Raw genomic sequence first — 20,777 nt, 5'->3', positions numbered from 1 at the left:
AATCTCAATAATTCCCACCGCATTTCACTTTCTTTGCCTCTTCATCTCTCAAAAGATCTCTCCATCTCTCACGTTCTCTCTTACTCTCATCTATCGGTCTCTCTGTGATTTTTGCTCTGGCTCTTGTGTTCATCGTCTCTGGGCCTCCAACTCTCTGTAATTTTCATCAACCCTAATTTTGATTTTAGTGTTTGTGCATTATTTTTTTATTGTTTTTACTTTGAACTTTTTTTCTATTTTTCTTAGATTTTGGAAGCTTTGAGGCTTGGCGTTATATCCGACAAGAATCTGATATCTCTAAAAGCTCGCTCACCGATCAATTTGCAAGAATAATAATAATAATCAAGTTCTATTATTTCAATATATTATTTTTATAGATTTATTAAATTTATTTGTATAATTTATCAATTTATAGTTAGTGTTAATTTTGAAATTTAAATATGTCAACGAGAAAATATGAATCCAGATATGAAAAACGAAGAAAGAAAAAGAAAATAGAATAATTAGTGTTATATTAAAAGGGAGTTCTTGATAAATTTATAATTAATTCTAAACAAAATATAAATGAGTAAGATGAAAATCCTCCCGAGCAATCAATTCCAGAAATGGAATTAGAATATAATATTATGATAGAAAATAATAATAATAATAATAATAATAATACTAATAGTAGTAGTAGTAGTAGTGATACAGATATAACTAACTAATGATGTTTCAAACCCTAAATGTAGTTGCCTTTCACAGCTTCCCTTCACACAATCACACACACTTCGGCAGTCGCCTCCCAAGTCACAGCTCCACTGTCCTCTGCGAATCGCCGAAACTGCTGTTTGCTTCCGCCTCACACTTCGCGTCTCTCCTTCTCTCGTCATCCGCGGCCTTTAGGAGCCTAGTGGTAACACAAACGCAGGCGCACAACCCCTCAGCCACATGATTGAGGTAACTTCTCCGACGATCTCTGGATTATATTTAATTTGGCATCAATTCCTTCTCTTCTCCCGATCTCCTCGTCCACGCTCTTAAACATAAATTTTACTACTGATCATTCTGATGAATACTGAATATGTCGACTCCTGATGCTGCTGGTTTGTTAACTTGGGGCCTCATTCTTCTCTCTTCTCCTGATCTCCTCGGCCATGTAAGATTTTGCTTGTTTATCTTTCTGCTGCATTCTCCCCTTTATTATTCTGTGCATCCAAGCAGTGCATTTATGCCGTTGGTACATATTCAGTTAAAATTTTTCATCATTTTGTAGAAGAAGAAAATAATGTATATATTCGTTGTACTACTCTGAAAAAAGTTATTGTAGAAACCCAAAAAATAGTAATTAATGAAATAATAAGGAAAAGAGAAAATTTGGTTTGGCACAGGTCAAATCATCGATGGTTTTGAATGAGCTCAGAAAACCGTCAACGGTTTTGAATTATTGTGGTTTTGGTTAAAAACCAAACCGTCGACGGTTTCGTTCAGGTACAGCTAGCTATATATAGCATTGGAGGTCATTTTGTTTTTAAAAGAAATTAAATCTCTCTCTCTCTCTCACTCTCACCTATGGCTGCGGCCTCTCTACTCTGTCTTCGATTTTTGACCCGATTTCAGCCCGAATCGAAGGATAAATGTGATTTTGGAATCCCAGCGACGATTCTCCGCAATTTAATTGGAGTGGTTTCGTAGTTCAAGCATTCCAGACACCACTCCAAAACTAGGGTAAAGAGAATGTTTTAAAGTTTAATTAGTCATTGGGAGTATGTGGGTCTAGGAATGTTGAAATGGCCGTTATTCTGGGGTTGAGTGAATTAAAGTAGGGTTTATGGATATAGGGTTTTGTGCGTTCACCGCAGGCATGGTTCTAGGAACCCTGCAGACATTTTTCAGAAATCAGGTAAGGGGATAGATTATATCAGGTATCTTTTAAAAAATTATAATGTAATATTTGTTTACAGAAATTATATCTATGATTTTTTTGGGAATTCAAACATTTAGAAATGGCATTTATGAATTAATGTGTATTTTTGGGAAAACAGGCCTGTTGAGTTGAGTAAACCCCAGAAGCAGATTTCATACTATTTTTCAACGAAACATATTTTTCCCAGGCAGATAGTATATTTTAGAATAATACTCAAATTGTGTGGCATGAGTGTGAATGAGTGTGAATATTATATGGAATGGATAAGCCTGTCAGAATATTTTATGATTATATAGAACATGTGCAACTAGATAATGATTATCAGAAAATGTTGTAAACCTTACAGAAATTATGATATGGTTCAATTTCAGCTAACCTAGTGCCGTGACAGCTCAGTTTCAGCTGGCCTAGTGCCGGGACAGATCAGTTTCAGCCAGCTTTATGCCGTGAGCATATATTTATGACAGTAATTAGAAATTATGATATGACAGGTTTTACGCAAAAATATGAAAATGAGATATGTTACAGTTATAATATAAGAAATGTACTATATGATATCAGAAACCTGAGGGACTAGGTATGTTTTGAGCACGGTACCGTAGTTAGCTAGCAAGATCCGAGGAGTATTGTGGAGAGCAGGATACCCCCCTGTGTCTGGCCTGAGAAGTGTTGCGGAGACCAGGATAGGTTCAGAAATATGTTAATGAATGTCGGTATAGAAGTGATTGGGTCAAAATGAAAAGAGGCTATCACATCAGAATTAAACTTTCTATTAAAAAAAGAAGTTTTTGGACCTGTAGTCCAGACACAAAAAATGTCCAAACTGTGGGATACAAATGGGTATTTGTGCGCAAGTGAAATAAAAATAATGAAATTACTTTATATAAAACAAGGCTTATGACACAAGGTTTCTCGCAAAAACTCAGAATTGATTATGAGGAGACATATTCTCCCGTAATGGATGGAATTACTTTCAAATTCTTAATTGGGTTAATTGTTGCTGAACGACTGAGCATGCGTCTTATATAAACGAAGTAACATCATACCTATATGGATCGTTGGATAGGCAAATTTATATTCAATTAAACTCCAACGTTTTATATATGGATTAAAACAATCTAAACGCATGTGGTACAATCGATTAAGTGAATACTTTGTGAAATAATGATTCATAAATGTTCTTATTTGTCCATGTGTTTTTATTAAAAGATCAAAATCTAGATTTGCTATTATTGTTGTTTATGTTGATAATTTAAATTTCGTTGGGACTCTTGAAGAACTCACTAAAGTTGCTAATTATTTATTGGCGGAATTTGAGATGAAAGATTTAGAAAAGACAAAATATTGTCTTTGCCTACAGATTGAACATGTAAATGATAGAATTCTTGTTCATCAATCTAAATATATCGAAAAGATATTAAGACAATTTTATATGGACAAAGTTCATCCATTAGGATCTCCAATGATGGTGTGATCACTTGATGTTAAGAAGAATCCATTTCGACCTCATGATGAGAGGGAGGAATTACTTGATCCTGAAGTATCATTTTTAATTACTATCGGCTATTTGATGTATTTGGCCAATTGTACAAGACCCGACATTGCGTTTTCTGTAAATTTACTAATAAGATATAACTCTGCTCCTACTCGACGACACTGGAATGGAATTAAGCACATTTTACGCTATTTGAGAGGTACATCTGATTTAGGTCTATTATACTCATTTGATTCCAAATCTCAACTAGTAGGATATGCAGATGTTGGATATCTATATGATCCTATGCTAAATCCCAAACTGAATATGTATTTCTTTACGGAAAAACTGCTATATCTTGGAAATTAATAAAGCAGATGGTTAAAGCAACATTCTCCAATCATTATGAAATACTAACTATCCATGAAACTAGTAGAGAATATGTGTGACTCAAATCAATGATTTCTCATATTCAAGCAAATTGTGGTCTTCAATCAATCAGTAGTATTCCAATAGTTTTATATGAAGATAACGCTCCATGTATAACTTAACTAAGATGATGATACATAAAGGGTAACAGAATGAAACATATCTCTCCAAAATTCTTCTATACATATGAACTCTAAAAGAATGGTGATATAGATGTTCAGTAGATCTGATCAAGTGATAATGTAGCAGATTTGTTCACCAAAGCTTTGCCTACTACAACATTCAAGAAATCGGTTCATTTTATCGGAATGAGACATCTTAAAGATTCTAACAGAAGAAGTTAATATATCAGTGACATTCAAAGGAGAGTGTTATGAAAAATATAAATGACCGTCACCCCTTCATCTTCCACCACCATAAATAATGTGTTATCCTTATTGTCCTATAAAAGGGTCATCTTTCTCTCATTTGTATATACACAAAAAAAATGCTTGAAGAGAGTAGGCATATAGAAATGATGAGAGAATAAGAGAGATAGAAAGAAAAGAGATATTTTGTACAAGTTGATTCCAAATCATCTTGTAATTCCTCCCGAGATAGTGAAGTTTTTGATTCCATTTGCCCGTAGAGTAACCATAGTCAAATCATATAAAATTTCTGTCTCGTCTCTATTTATTTTTCTACATCTTACAACAGTTTTGATATTGTTGATTTTTTACTTAACCAATACAATGTTGTGCAACCAGCTGAAGCAGTTGTTTTTTTTGGGGGGGGGGGGGGGATGAAAAATGACTGACAGAGATTAGGGGTGACAAAACAGGTTAGCGGGTCGGGTTTGGGCAGGTTATAAACGGACTGGGGCTAAATGGGTTCGGATTGACCCGTTTATTAACGAGTGACTACCATGTAAATTCAAATCTGTCTGTTTAATAAATGGGTTACCTGTTTAAAAAAGATAATTTATTTATTTTTAAAAATTTTAAACATTTCATATAAAACAGGCAGTGTAAGGAGACAGCTGGTGGTGGCTGGAGACAACGAAGGTGCTACAAACGGAAGAAGGTGCTCTAGTCGGCGGCGAAAGAGTTGGCAGCGGCGGTGGTGTCGTTGCGGCCGACGGTGGAGAAGAGCTCTTGGTCGCTGAGGAGGAGGCTGTGGTAGACCTGGAGGTTGGCGTCGAAGGCGTCAGGCGTGGTGGAATCCAGATTCGCCAAGACGCTCCCGTTTCAGCCGTTCGGGCACGGCTGCTGGAGCGTTTGCAGGTATGTTGTGTTCAGTAACCAACATATACATTTATCCATTAATTCTTTCCTACAACTACATAGATTCTATTTGACTGTAAGAAGCCATAACAATATTGAAAAAACCCTACCATTTAAAGAAGTGTTGAAAAACCCAGTGGGCAAACTAGGTGTAGCCAACTCCAAGAACATGGCTTTCCTGTAGCTAGGCACCCCTTTGAAGATATGTTATAAGTCCAATCAAGTAGCCTTTGGACCCTAAAAACACTTCCGTGATCTGCACTCTTAACAGTGATGTACAAGTTGGTTTAGATCCACAGCGCACGCCACGCAAAATGAATTAAATTTGAAAAGACACAACTAAAGTTTCCAAAATAATATCAAATAGTTAACAAAGCTGTGATCTTCACGGGGACGTAGCTAGAAATAATCTTTGCAACCTGTGTAGGGGTGGCAAAACGGGTCACCCGCTGGGTGACTCGACTTGAATTTGCCTAACTCATTTAATAAATGGGTTGAATTTGGTTGACCCTGTTTATAAACTGGTCAGCTTATATCAAACCCAAACCTTATTTAAATGGACGGGTCACGGATCACTCGTCGGGCTTCGATCTACATTTAGGGCTTCTCATTTTCCGTGGGCTGTTTCTCCGGCAATGATCTCAAGCCGTGATCTTTCAGATCTTGTCTACACGTCCATCCATCGTCGTCGAGTTAATCGGCGACAGGTGAGTCTCGATCCCACACTGATTTTCTACTGTAATTCATTTTGAGAGAGGTCAGATCGTGTTTTTCTACTTGTGATGTATGCATATTTATCATCATTATTACATTTCCAATCATATCATATTTCTTAATAAAATTTTTTTTTTTTGAGTGACATAGGTGATAGGTGTAATGTATATTTGTGTGTAGGCATTAGTGATTTCGAATCCAGAGTTCTGAGAGTGTTAATGAATGAATTTTGTGAATATTTGATTTGAACCATGATCAACGTGAACTCTACCAAAGACTTTTGAAAAACAAGAGTAATGAATTAGCCACTTAAATTATGGCAATATAATGAAAGAATGATGAAGAAGCTAGCTGCATGCACACTTCATGTTTGAAGTGATTAGATTTATTAAAACTTATAATGTTCTTCATTTGCCGTGCCTTATTCTTGTAGGTTTTGCCTTGTCCATCCTTTGTGTGTTGTGTCCTCATCTGTCCTTTATAGCCTTAGAGGAATTGCATAGCGAGATTAAAATACATGGAAATATGTCACTTGAGGGGGTGGGAATAAAGGGAATGGTGGCGTATTCCTCAGTGACTAGGGTTCATAAAATTATGGGATTTTGAGTCCTATAATTCCAAAATCCTAGGATTGTAAATACATTTGTTTATCTGAACAAATGACTAAAAAATCCCACAATAATACCGAAAAAGGAAGAATCTTTTCATCTTCTTCCTTAAGCTACGTGCTTGCCCAACTTGACCTCTTTGAAATTGAAATCACGTAAAAAAGAAAACAAAACTCTGTGTCACGAGGCTTCAGAATACCAAGGCCACAAGGAACTACCCTTGCCTTGATCTACTTGAAGTGTGATGGAGCCATGCCCATGTAGCGATAACACTACACTATATCTTGTACTCATCCTCATCCATGGAAATACTCTAATGTCCAACCTAGTGGTCAAGTCTCACCACTTGAAATCCCCTGCCCAACTGAGACTGTCGACTGTCGAGGAACCATGATTCGAAGGTACGGGTGTTAAACTCAATTCCACCAACACTTAAGGTAAACTCATCCCAACAACACAATCTTTGTTTAAGAGCACATGTCACTTACCACCTCTAGTTGGAGTTGAGGGAAGTGACACAATATACTACTCAAGTTAGACATACAAAGGATCAACATCCCTTGATAGTCCAATTACGTATGAGATGGTATTGGCCAAAAATATACTCAAGAACCAACATGAGTGTAAGTCTCAACCTTTAGACTAAGAGTATTGCATGACTCCATTCTCCAATGAGTTGTCCATGGGCTTCTCAATCCCACATGGAAGCCCATGATACCCCTTGAGGATGTCAAGAGCCCGCTGCTGAGTGCTCCTTAGGATACTCACTTAGTACCCAAGTAGATATAGAGGGGAGGTAGACCGTTCACCTGGTGTTGCCCCAAGAATTATCTCTCTGATGCATTGTCATTTACATACAATTGTATGAATAACCAACCGTGGATCTAATGATCCTACATCACAACTCGAGAATGCCACAATGCAACAGTCCAAATCAACCATAATGTTACAATGACATTCTGAATACATCCTATGTCGTCTTCATAATCGAATCCATGTTAACCAGAGTTCCCTCCAAGTCATAACAAGCAGCCAATGTGACATGGTTACAAGAATTGTAACACTGTGACACACTGCTTTTTTGAAGTTGATCTCTAAACCCAGTCCCATCCATTGTAGATTTTAACTTAAACTCATCAATTCTAGCAAACATGATTGAATACATTCAGTGGCTGCTTAGATAAATTGAAGAATGATTTTCAGGTCTTTGCTTTTGCTAGATTTTCCCTATGAGCATGTTTAGATGTTAGCACTGGCTACTTGAATAGGAATGTCTGACCCCCCTAATACTGATTTGCTCCTTGTGATATTTGTTTGTTGTATGTGTGTGTGTGAGAGAGAGAGAGAGAGCAGAACAGAGCAAAGCAGTGTGGAATCAAGATTGTCAAGGCTGAAGTTGAAAGGAAAATTCATAAATTAGTCCATTTGTTTGCATCTTTTATAGAGGGACTTTGGATTATGAAACTATCCTGTAAAATTGACAAATACATCATTCTTGTTATCCAATCAAAAGATTTTGGGGGTGGGTATTGTAAATAGAAAAAAGGGCATCCCTGGGCCACAAGGCTCCCTGCTTTGCAAGGGTAGGGGGAGGGTTGTCACAGTGCATGCAGCCTTACTCCTGCTTTTATGTAGAGAAGTTGTTTCCTTGGGGTTAAACCCGTGGCCTTTGTGCCAACTGGTCACAAAGGAGCAACCTTACCATTCACAGCCAAGACCAACCTCAAGAATTTTGAGGAAGTCCCTGCAGATGACGACACATCACAAACTCAGCTGCTGCTCTTTCACCCCCACCACCAGCAAATCAATTGCTGGCATGCTCTTCTTCTTCTTCTTCTTCTCTCTCGCTCTCTCTCTCTCTCTCTCTCTCTCTCTCTCACACACACACACACACATGTGCACATGCATGCACTGATCTGTGGTTATTCGTAGATTTGAATCACATGCTCTTAAGTTTCGGCCCGCAATTGAAACTTGGCCAAAATCTCTCTCTAGTTTATGAATAGTTTCTCTTTCCTTCTCTCGTTTGCTCCCATTGACGTGTACTTTGGGTTTGGGGTTTTGGAGCAAACAGAGGGAAATACAGTGAATTTTTTATATTTCTATTTCATTTGAATTTGTTGGGTTGATGATTTAGTTGATTTTGTTCCTTGATCATGGGTTTCTGGCCTCTTCTTGCTCCCTTTTTTGTTCTTTTTTGCTGAATAATCTAAACTGAAGAAAAATGAAGGGGCCATTTGTTTGTACTTAATAGCCTCTAAATAGTAGTTAGGTTCTTAATAAGTGAATCAATATTGTTTGTTTGGGATTTGAATGGGTACTGAATGCCCTCTTGCTGAACTAGCATTGGCCCCTTTGCTGATTTTTCAATACCATATATTTGCCCCATTTTGACACATTTGCCCCTAAATAAGCACAAATTTCTCCCTCCTCTGTTCTTTCCACACATGAGCGCACAGCCACGCAGAAGGGTTCACAACTCCTCGATCGCTCTACTGTAAGCCTGGAAATGTGAAGGAACTCACAATGAAATACATATGGAACTTGGATCCTGGCAGCTGTTTCTGGAGCAGGAGCTGTTTGTTAATGCTGACAAAGGGCTCTGCAAAATCGCTGTAGTTCAATGCAGAGGTGCAGACATTGAGTTCCGTCTACTGAAAAATTCCTTTCACTTTCTTTCTTTGTGGATTTCAGTTTGTGTTGGTAATGTTGATGATGATGCTTGAACCAATATCACCTGGCCCAATCTCATGGGCTTGATTTCTCCTGGTAGAGAAATTGACACAAGCCCCTTTGCTGGTTTGTGTGTTTTGTTTTGTGTAATAATAAGATGTCTGAAGCATTTACAGATTGTAAAATTTGCCAAGGAATTGATGAGATTATCTGTAATGTAAGATGAATTATTTTAGGTGAAAGGAGCCATGAATAGGACAAATTCTGGGTGTCATGGTTATTTTTTTTAGTAGGACTGATATGATTATGTCCCAAATGGATTTTGTAACATTTAAGGTGCAGAATGACCCAAAGGGATACACACACACACACACTGACACACACATTAAAGAATATATGCATGTAAGTAACATTTGTATTAAAAGAAAAAAAAATATTTATTATGGTAGACAATATGCGTTTATTTATTATTAATGGGTGGCTCTTGTTATTTTACGTCTATATATTTATTATTAAATAATATTTTATTGTTTTATATTTGAGAGACATTTTTTTTACTATAATGAAAAATATGTTTTCTGAGAATGCATCTTATTTTTCACAAGAATTTTTCCCTTGAGAGCTCTGAGCATTAAAACAGGAAAGATATATATGTTCAGAAATTAGTTTGAAATAATTTAGCAGTCGGATTCAGAACTGCATTCAGTATTCAGCAGTTAGTGCTTAATTTTATCAAATGCCCCTAGGAATAACTTTGCGGGATGCTTATTCACAGTTAGAAAGAGAACATGACTGTAAGACTCACGAGAAGAAAACTAATGGTGGACTCATATGGGCAGCTAAAGTGTGGGATTCTGAGACGTAAACTACATGGAGGATACACTTCATTGCCGATTTCATTTTGTTGATTTTGTTGGCATATAGTCTAAAATTGGAGGATCTCTCTAAGAATAATCTGGGACTGTGCCTTTTTGGATTGGATGGGAATGAATGAAGAAATACTAAATCTTCCCATATCGAATATGAGACTTTGAGGAGGGCAATCATAATACTAATTTTTTTTTTCATTGGATAGTTAATGGCAGGTTTAGTAAGAATGTGACTAAAGAACTAGTACCCAAAGGGATTGTAGTCCCGTTTTGGTGATATTTCTGTTTTTTTTAGATAACAAAATTTCATTAAAGCAAGAACAGTAAAACAATTAAAGAGAAGGAGAATTAGACGTCCTTCGAAAAAAAAAAAAAAAAACAGAAAAAAAAGAAAAAAAAATACAGAAGCTGCCTTTCAGGCCCTATGGATATCAGACAGCTAGAGACCTTCAAGAACCCCAAAAGAGTGAGCCAAAAGTAAGCCAAAAACTTAGCTTTCTCTCACATCAGACTTGGGGGAGTCTTTTAGTCTTTAAAAATTCTAGCATTCCTTTTGTTAAGATTTGATTAAAAATGAATGACCTAACTTGAAGATATGTCTCTCCCTCTATTTATAATACAAATTTAAATACATTCTAATGACAATAATACCCTTACTGACTCTCACTAATTAACATACTAACACACTCAATAATAATAATTCTAAAAGACATATATAACCTCTAACACTCTACCTCAAGCTGGAGCATAAATGTCATAAGCTCCTAACTTGAATCTAACATGAGCATCCCCCAATGCTTTGGTAAACAAATCAGCAAGCTGCATGTCTGACTTCACATAAGCGGTTGTAATGAGCTTCTGCACAAGTTTCTCCTAAACGAAGTGGCGACCAACTTCAATGTGCTTCGTGCGCTCATGAAAGGCCGGTTTGGAGGCAATATGAAGAGTAGCTTGATTATCACACATCAACTTCATAAGTTGAGAATGTGGAAAACCCAGTTCTTCCAACATGTTCATCAACCAGACAAGTTCACAGTTAGTGTGAGCCATAGCTCTATATTTTGATTCAACATTTGACCTTCCCACCACAGTTTGTTTCATACTTTTCCAAAAAACTAAATTACCACCAACCAAGATACAGTACCCGGTGGTGGATCTCTGATCGGAAGGCGATCTAGGCTTGCAAGTATCTAGATACATACACATCCGTGCAATTTGTGGCTCCATTGAATTCCATACGAAGGAAACAATCAAGGCATCTTCCTGAACCCACACATCTTTTCTCTTCTGATCAGAAGACTCATATTGGAGCAAGTGGTCAGATTTCCCTAATCCTACTAAATAAATCTGAACAGCTTTAGACCATTGAACATAGTTCTTTCTATCCAACGTTTGAGTCATTATTTGCAGCAGCGATGTAGGAAACAATTTTTTGGGATTCATAGATTCCATCCTAACACTCACAAATCAGCAATCACACCAAAAACAGCAAGAACAAACAAAATTAATTGGGACAACCACAAACTATGTGAAGCACCGACACAATGACGGACGAGGTGAACAGCTCACTGATGGATATAGCGCTGCCACAGCACTCACAAACAGCAGCCACACCAAAAACAAGAAGAACAATCAATAATTGGAACAATCACAAACCATGTGAAGCACCGACGCAACCACGGACAAGGTGAACAACTCACCGACGGATGTAGCACTGCCACAGCCTCACAACTGAACATACGTATGCTGCCATGGCTCCAAAAAACTCACAAGGAAGCCTTCACAAACCCTGAACATAAATAAATGGAATACCGCAAGTGCAAGGTCGAAAAAGGTTGAATTTTTGAGTGAAAAACTGGCCTAACAGCTTGGTAATATAGTTTAAAGAAGGAATCGGAGCATGATAGAAGAGAAAAAAAGAAAAAAAGTTGCCAAAAATGCTCTCACGCGCCGGAGCGTGGGGTCAGCCCTGCCGGCATTTGGCCGGTGCATGGGGGGCCCTTCGGTGATGGCATTTTGTGGGGTGGATTGTTGGGGGGGGGGGGGTGTCCGATTATGGGTATATGGTTGGTTTTGTGATTTAGCATGGGATGGAGGTGGATTAGGGAATAACAACCACGGGAATAGTGTTTTCCAGCGATGGCTGAGGAAAATAGGGTTTAGATAGGATCATGCTTTGATACCATGTTAAGATTTGATTAAAAATGAATGACCTAACTTGAAGATGAGTCTCTCCCTCTATTTATAATACAAATTTAAATACATTCTAATGACAATAATACCCGTACTCCCACTAATTAACCTACTAACACACTCAATAATAATGATACTAAAAGATATATACAACCTCTTAACACCTTTCAAGCCAACATGTCTCCAAGATGGCAAAAACTACACAATTAAAAAAACTTCTCCTTTTTCTATTCCTTCCAAAACCCCAAAAGTGCACCTCTATAAACTAATGAATAGTCTATGGTGCCACCTCACCAAAGTAGGAAAACATTTTGTTCCACAAAAATCTCGCCACCCCACATTGCAAAATAAATAATAATGAAGTCTCATTTGCTTCGTGACACATCATGCAAACATTTGTCTTGAGGTTTTGTGAGGCTTCCTAGTTTGGAGCACGTCATTCGAGTTGAACCTGTTGAGAACCAATGTCCAAATGAAAGATCGAATATCGAAAAAGACTTTAGCCTTCCATACAACTTTATCCAGATAGAATGGGGTAGGGTTTAGAGATTTCATAAGATAGACAAAAGAAAAAGACTGAAGAAAAGGACCTCAAAGTGCCCCCCAATCCAAAGCCTAATATCTACTTCTCTCTTGTTGAAACTCCTGGAAAATGCAAGTCTCATGAGTCATGAAGCAATACCCACCCCTCAGAAGAATAGAATTTTGAAATTGTTGCATTATGGATGGAAGAAAGCCTATACAAAAGAGGCACCAAAAGTTCAAATGAAGTCTCGCCTGTCCAAATATTTTCCCAAAATTAACCCTATCCCCAATGATGAGAGTGAAATAAGTGAGGGGAGAAAAATAACCGGAGATGTGTGAAACAAATTTTCAGGAGCTTGCGCGAGTAACAATGGTACTCCCCCTGGTACTCCACCCATTCCTATGATTACCTTACTTGCTCTTAATTACATTGTGCCATAAGGAATAAAGTTTTAAGGAGAATTTCCATAACCATTTACCCATTAAGGAGGTGTTCTTAGAAACCACATTACCGAGCCTCAAACTTCCTTTTGATTTTTGTCTCCTAGTTTCCTAAATAACAAGGTGATCCCTCTAATCGTCTAAGTAACTGAACCAAAATATTTTTTTTTCATAAGATTCAACAAATGCCCAGCTAATTTCGTGGGGATTTTAAAATGAGAGAAAATGTTGTTAATGGTGTGGCTCTTATACTTCGGGGTTTTATAAGCAAAGGGAGAAAAACATATGGATGTGTTCTTGGTGCAGGGCAAACAGCAAAGACTTGTGGACGAGTGAATAGACTAGTTGACGAGTGGTCTTCTCTGTCTCATCGACGAGTGCTTCTGGGCTGCGAGAAAATATTTGAATTTTGAATGTAAACGGTGTGACGGTTGGGGGTTCTGATGGCAGTTTTTGAGGGCTTGTTATATATGTTCTTTTGGGCATATTTTGACAAGTAAGAGAGTAAGAGAGGGGTGAGAGAAGGAGAGAAGATCATTGAGTGTGTATATTTGATTTTCATAGTGAAATCTCTTGCCAATTGCTCCCGTGGATGTAGGCTTTGCCGAACCACGTAATTCTTGGTGTCGTTGTTCTTATCTTTACTCTCTTTATATTGCTATGGTTGTGGATATATATTATGTATTTCACCATTGAGATTGTTGCATATGGTGTTGTTTGATCCTTTACAATGTTTATTCCGCTGTGCATTGTTGGAAGAGGCATTATTTTCACAATAGAAAATAAGTGGGAATATTAGAGTGGGAAGCACTAATGAGACTAATCTTGCCTCCAAAGAGAGATAAGCCATCTTCCGACCCTCAAATCTTTTCTCTACCATTTCGATCACCGAGTAGAAATTAATAGACAAAGGGTGACCCCCAAGAGGAAGGCCAAGATAAGAGATGGGCCAGGACAACAAATCGCACCCTGTTAGAGATCTGAAACCTTTATCTCCCTATTATTCAAATTAATGCCTGCTAAGCCACTCTCACCCAAATTTATTTTCAACCCTAAAATCTTCTAAAAAATGCTGAGCAAAGTAAGGACCTTACAAAATTTCTTAATACTATTCTCTAAAAAGAAAATAGTATCATCGATTCATCTGCAAATTGCAAATGAGACACCTCCACCTCCTCCCTACCAACTTCTAGACCCCTAATCACTCCTAGATGCTGGGTGCAAAGCACAAGCCTACTCAAATCGTCCACCACTAGCGCAAACAAAAAAGGAGATAATGGATCCCCTGTACATCCCAAACCAATATGTGGGCTGGCCAGTTGACAATCACTGACATACTGGCTGAACTAAGGCAACCTTTAATCCACTTACGGTGTAAAGGCCCAATACCCTTTTTAACCAACACCTTATCTAGGAAACTCCATTGGACCATATCATAAGCTTTCTTGAAATCCAATTTGAAAATGATGCCCTTTTTGCCCCTCCTCTTAATGCCCTCGACACCCACATTTGCTACTAGGACTGCATCTAAAATTTGTCTCTTTTTAACAAAAGCAGACAGAGCCAAAGAAATGGTTAGGTTAAATGATGATTGTTCAGCGTGGATGGGGAGCAAAGCTCCTAGGCTAGATGGGTTTAATTTAGCATTTTTTCTGAACTATTGGGATGTGATTAACATTGAGTTGATGAAGGTTTTTCACAAATTTCATGCTAATTGGGGGTTGCAGGGGTTGATTCTCAGGAAAGGCCTCTCCGTTCATGTTTGTGATTTCTGCCCTATACTCCTATTACTTTGATTATTACTCCATATAAAATCATTGTTAAGGTTCTACACAATAGGCTTAAGGAAGTGATAAGGAATACCATATCCATATATAGCTCCTGGGCAGCCTCTGTGATGGTTGTTATATCTTTAGATGCTGTTGTTGTTGCTAATGGAGTTGTGGAGGATGTTAGGAGAAGGAAGAATAAGAGCTTAATTCTTAAGCAAAACTTTAAGAAGGCGTATGCTAGGGTTAGTTTGCTTCATTTTCAATCATAGGAAGGGGTTTGGGTTTAAATGGAGAGGCTGGATTAGGGTTTTTTGTTCTTGTGCCTCTTTTTATGTGATTATTAAGAGAGCCTAAGACAGTAAGACTTAGGTTTTAGCACCTAGAGTGGTGAGGCAATGGGATGTATTGTCTGTGTTTCTTTTTATTTTGGTTGCTGATGTGTGTAGGATGAAGGGGAGCTTAGGCGCAACGGTAAGGTTGTTTCCGTGTGACCTCCAGGTCACGGGTTTGAGGCATGGAAACAGCCACTTGCAAAAATGTAAGGTAAGACTGCGTACTAACCCATTGTGGTCCGCCCCTTACCTGGATCCGGCATACGCAGGAGCTTTGTGCACCAAGCTGCCCTTTTTTTTTCCTTTCTATGTGTTAAGTAGGATGATTGATAGTGCCATCGATGGAGGTTTCATTCATGGTATTGCTGTAGGCAGGGACAAGGGATGGTCTCTCTTGTGCAGTTTGCTGATGATTCTCTTTTTTGTTGTTAGAATCAGTCTTTTTCCATAATATTCTCACTATTTTACAGATTTCTGAGTTAGTTTATGGGTTAAGATTAGTTTAGAATTTTAGATATGTGGTGTAGCTGCTATTAATCTGACTCTTTTGGTCAAGTCTAGGTATGCTCCTGTCATGAGGTGTGGGATTTAAAGTAGCCTTTTTCTTGTTTTGAGAGATTTGGGACTTGTTAAAGTGTCATGAGTCTATCGGTCAAGTCTAGATATGCTGCTGTCATGAGTCTCTGCTAGAAGGAAATCCTTGTTTTGAGAGATTTGGGACTTGTTAAGGTGTCTAAATGTCTTGATTGGCGGAAGATTGCACTCTTCTCTTCGGGAGGTTGCATTTCCTTAATCCAGGCTTGGCTTTCTTTAATGTCTCTGTATTTTTTATCCTTGTTTAAGATGCTGGTGAGGGTTGCTAGCAGACTTGAGAGGATCAGGAAAGAATTTCTACAGCCAGGGGTGTGCTAGAGGAGGGAGCATATTGTGACTTGGGAGGTTCTTTGTAGCTCTAAGGATAGACGGGCAACTGGGGAGGGGGGGATCTCAGGTAATTTGGTGTCTAAAGACGTTGTTCTGCTGAGTAAGTGGTTATGGTGTTCCCCTTAGAAACTGATTCCCTTTGGGTGAGATGCTAATATTGTAGCTAGGTTCTTTGATGAAAGCCCATGGAAGTTCAGTTCGCTGGTATATCATTTCTTCTTTCCCTGTACTAAATAAAAGCGGGGGATTGTTATAGGGTTTGTTTTTGGAAGGACCTTTGGCTTGCAGAGTGTTCTGAGGCTTATATTTCTTGCCTATGTTTTTGGAAGAACTATCAATAATGAGAAAAGATGAAATATAAGCCTCAGGACACAAAGTAAGATGAAAAATAAAGGGTAAAGCTTCCTATTAGCATGGTTTTTGGCAGGATGGTTTTTTGGACATTCAGCATATTTGCTGGGCAGTCCTATTGTATTAGTTATTTTTATTTTTTTTATTTTCACTTATTCTTCCCTTTATTTCCTTTACTTTGATGAGGAATTCTCATCCTCCTTGAGCATTCTTCTCTCTTAATAGTTTTCTTTTTCCTCTCCAAGAAAAAGAAACCTATAATGAAAGGGCTGTGAGCTGATGAGAACTTTTTGCTGGGGCTTTGTTGATTTTTGGGATTTTAGTTTGCAGATTTGATTTATTGCAACCTTAAAAGTTGATGTGACCATGTGTCATTTTTTCATATTAGCTTTGATGGTTAAGGGTGTACTCCTTTCTTTGGCTGAACTGAAAATAATCTGAAACTAAAAAGGTTTACCTCAACTTAAATTAAATTAATTCAATGAAAGAAGCATTGTAGTTGTAACATTGTTGGGTCCAGTTATATGCATAATAGTTGCTTGTAGCATGATGGCAGTGTCTTTCATTCCACCTACAATTGCCAATTATTTTGTGTATAATTGCCAGATTATTTCCTTTTTCACCTATGGTGTTGATATTGGCTTTGTGATGTGCTGGTCAATTTTGTTACTGTAGATGAGGCGGTCATATGTCCCACTTATTTATTTATTTTTTTAAATAATTATTTAATATTTTAGATTTTCAAAATTGAAATATCTGATTGGATTATATAAGGGATTGGTTTATTTCCATTCCCAAAGTCTATACAAGACCGTTATGCCTATTCTAGGGCTCCAGTCCTGTTCCATTTGTTGTATTCCAAACACAATTGTTTTACTCCCAAGGTTCATTCTCTTTTCTTGATGCCCATTCTGATTCCCCTTTCCCATTTTGATTGATTGCCAGATTATTTCCTTTTTCACCTATGGTGTTGATATTGGCTGTGTGATGTGCAGGTCAATTTTGTAACTGTAGATGAGGGGGTCATATGTCCCACTTATTTATTTATTTTTTTAAATAATTATTTAAAATTTTAGATTTTCAAAATTGAAATATCTGATTGGATTATAAATGAGATTGGTTTATTTCCATTCCCAAAGTCTATACAAGACCGTTATGCCTATTCTAGGGCTCCATTCCTGTTCCATTTGTTGTATTCCAAACACAATTGTTTTACTTCCAAGGTTCATTCTCTTTTCTTGATGCCCATTCTGATTCCCCTTTCCCATTTTGATTGATTGATTCCTGGTAACTAAACAAGGCCTAAGTGGCTTTTCATGATTTTGAAATGGTCTTCTCTACTTGGCACGTTTGAATGTATCTATGAATATTTTGATGATTTCTATGGAGCCATATATGCTCCAGATTGAAATGCCTTAATCAGGTCTTGAAAAATGGATCAATAAATTTATGCTCAATACATGAAGTGATCATTCTGAAGCAAGAAGATTATTGTTCCTTTTGGGAGTCACAAATGGCTTGGTGTGCAATCATTCAAGCTTTGATGTTTCGTCATGCATGCCTCACAGGCTTTGTGGAGTAAACATTGTGGAGTAAACATGTGTGAGTTGTCTTTTTCCAAGAAGACTATAACCTGGTAACAAAATGTATTAGAAGTTCAAGCTGTTTGTATGATGCTTACAAATTCTTGCAGAGCAATCGTGTCTGATCTTGCTGACTCCTATTTGAGAAGACATTAGTGTTCTTGAGGATGATTTATTACACTTCAAACTGTGTTCCTTTGTAATAACATCGCTGTCAACTTGTAATATTTTGACAAAATGGCAATTGAATCCATAATTGTTTTAGTTCACATCTCATAGAAGCCAAATGGTTGATTCAGAAATGTTTTCTGAAGATATGGGGATTGACATGCCCTTGGATCTTTTGAATGGCTATCTGTAGGAGTGTGGAGGTGCAATCTTGAGTTTGTAGCAATGCGATTACTCTTGATAGGTTTCACACTGGAAATGGGTGCTTGTGGGTTAATTTTCAGTTTCGCTATTGTCCTGGGTAGTTAATAAGATGGATGTGTTGCAGTTTACTTCTTCCACGAAAAAGAAAGAAGGAATTTTTTTAAAGATCACAATGACCATGCCAATTATATTCATGGTCTTGACCAATGGTTGTATTCTAATAGAAAAACATCATGATGTTACTGCACTATTAGTTTTTCTGGAACTTTTGGAGTGGGAGAAAGAATACTGTGATCAGAGAGTCAAAAGAAGAAAAGATGGTGGTAATCCTTTTCTTATTTAATCCACAACCTTTGTCCTTTGATACATATTATAAGGTGCATCTTTTCAGAAGAAATGCAGAATCTAGGTGAAACATTTCACCAGAGTGGCCTATGGCTCTAAAGCCTATGTCTCTAAAGTCCTTGAAATTCAATATTCAAGTGATAATTTGCTCATTGTTTAGTTAATAGAGAAAATATGGCAGAACCATGGGAACAAGCAGAATCAGCATAGCAGATCATAGAATATTGAGTATATGAGAACACACACCAAGTGCTTATATATGCTGAGACCTTATTCTCTTCTACCATAATTACCATTTACTTTGCAGGATTAAAGAAATGGCAATGAAGTGCATCAGATCATTGAGAAGCCTTGTACTTGGCAAGGAATCAACTGAATTTGGGGGCTGCAGGACATTTTCCGCAGGTGGGAGTAAAGCAAAGAAGGGCTCCAAAGGGGGTGGGTCTAGTGATGCTCCAAAGGCATCCACACTCAGCAAAGAAGTCAAGTCGACTACTGTGGTTGGTGCCAACATCCTCAAGGACGGAGCAGATCCCAAAATATCGCCCGATTCTGAATACCCTGACTGGCTGTGGCACCTTCTTGATAAACGCCCAGCACTGAGTGAGCTGAAAAGGAAGAATATAGAAACTCTTCCTTATGAAGATCTCAGACGCTTTGTTAAGCTGGACAACCGAGCAAGGATTAAAGAAAACAATGTTGTTAAAGCCAAGAACTAATAAGAATCTCTAAGGGCCTGTTTTTCCTAGCATTTCACAATTTCTTGGCGTAACTGATAGACATGTTTTGCAATGATGAATTGAAAAGTGGGAAAGGGAAAAAGAAAAGAAAAAAAAAGTATGATTCATCATATCTCTTAGTTCCTGATGATTCCTCTGTATGACTGATCAATGTGTTTGAAATTCCTTGTTTTTATTTTTTCTTTCTTCTGTTCTGGTTAAATATCTTATTACCGAAAAGAATGGGAGCCAAAAGGGAAAATAGAATGCTTGTTACTGTTTACAAAAATATAATTTAACTTGATGTTGAAAAGGAGACTTGGTTTTGTTGCTTCTTGCCAGTGTAGCTAGCCCTAACGTGGTATTATTCTCTTTGGGAAAGCATATATAAGAAAACCACTGTTCACCTTTACCTTTTGACCTAGACAGTTGATAGCTGGACACTTGGGGGTAGCTATGGTTCCCTACTCCCTTCTCCTTTATTCACCCTTTGGAAGGTATTTGTTGTTTCTTCCTGTTCTACCTTGACAGTAAAATGGTTAAAAGGAGGGGTAATTATGTGATGTGAATGGGAACTTTTAGCATCCAATGTGAACCATCGATCTCCTCTCACGTGTATTGCTGCAGGACCCCTCACTTGTTAGCCCTACCTACTAGATTTTTAACCAAGGAGAGAGATGAGATGACCCTTGATTCATAGCCGAGGACATTAGATGAAATGACGTTGTTGTATTTAATCAGCAATATTTTTCTCCATTTATCATCATCTTCTTGTTCCTTCATGGATAATGTGAGATCCCTTTTCTTTTCCGAAAGAATTCGAATCCCATTGTAAGGTTGTGCAGTGGAAATAGCCAAGAACCTCTATTCAGAATAACATTTTAAGTTGGAAAAGAGAAGCACATGTTCCATCAAATTCCATATGAAAAGCCTTTTGGATTAATCATTTGAGCCTAGCTCTTGACATAGAGGCCATTGAACTGCTTAGGTGGAAGCCACTTTGAGTTGCCCCCCACCTCTCCCTACCTAACTTTTCAATAGTGGGGGCAAAGTTCAATCTCCTATTGCAGATTCAGTTAACAAGTACATGCATTTTTTCTCCTTTGAGCCTTGTACCATCCGCTTGGTGGGCCATCTCCTCTCGTGGGCTGTCTTAGAACCCTAGTTTTTGACTAACCTACCTTTTCTTATTACTCGAGCCAAGACCTAAAGATTTTGGATAGGCAAATCATGGTCATAATCATCCACCCTATGTGTACGAGTAGTGTCGGGAGATGTTTGATGG

The 20,777-nt window shown here is 37.8% G+C and overlaps 1 protein-coding gene across 7 annotated transcripts; it reads left to right on the top strand.

The window, feature by feature from the left end:
* Positions 1 to 683: 683 nt before the first annotated feature.
* LOC131167826 (large ribosomal subunit protein mL54-like) lies at positions 684 to 19,623 on the top strand. Of its 7 annotated transcripts, none has more exons than XM_058126794.1 (4): positions 706 to 939; positions 4,609 to 4,715; positions 4,811 to 5,071; positions 19,081 to 19,623. In XM_058126794.1, exon 4 carries the CDS (start codon positions 19,091 to 19,093, stop codon positions 19,490 to 19,492), a length of 402 nt encoding a protein of 133 aa, XP_057982777.1. In that variant the 5' UTR covers positions 706 to 939; positions 4,609 to 4,715; positions 4,811 to 5,071; positions 19,081 to 19,090; the 3' UTR covers positions 19,493 to 19,623. The 7 variants fall into 7 exon arrangements, with proteins under 7 accessions (XP_057982780.1, XP_057982779.1, XP_057982777.1 ...); XM_058126793.1 differs by lacking the exon at positions 4,609 to 4,715 and adding an exon at positions 1,144 to 1,219; XM_058126792.1 differs by lacking the exon at positions 4,609 to 4,715 and having other exon boundaries at positions 4,815 to 5,071.
* Positions 19,624 to 20,777: the final 1,154 nt, after the last annotated feature.

This window comes from Malania oleifera, chromosome 11 (assembly GCF_029873635.1).
Source record: "Malania oleifera isolate guangnan ecotype guangnan chromosome 11, ASM2987363v1, whole genome shotgun sequence".
Lineage (NCBI taxonomy): Eukaryota > Viridiplantae > Streptophyta > Magnoliopsida > Santalales > Ximeniaceae > Malania > Malania oleifera.
The sequence above is the reverse complement of the archived record's forward strand: the minus strand, read 5'-3'. Positions and strand labels throughout refer to the sequence as shown.

Excerpts from the sequence above, each read along its gene's own strand:
- LOC131167826 (XM_058126797.1), top strand. The coding sequence starts at position 19,091 with ATGGCAATGAAGTGCATCAGATCATTGAGAAGCCTTGTACTTGGCAAG.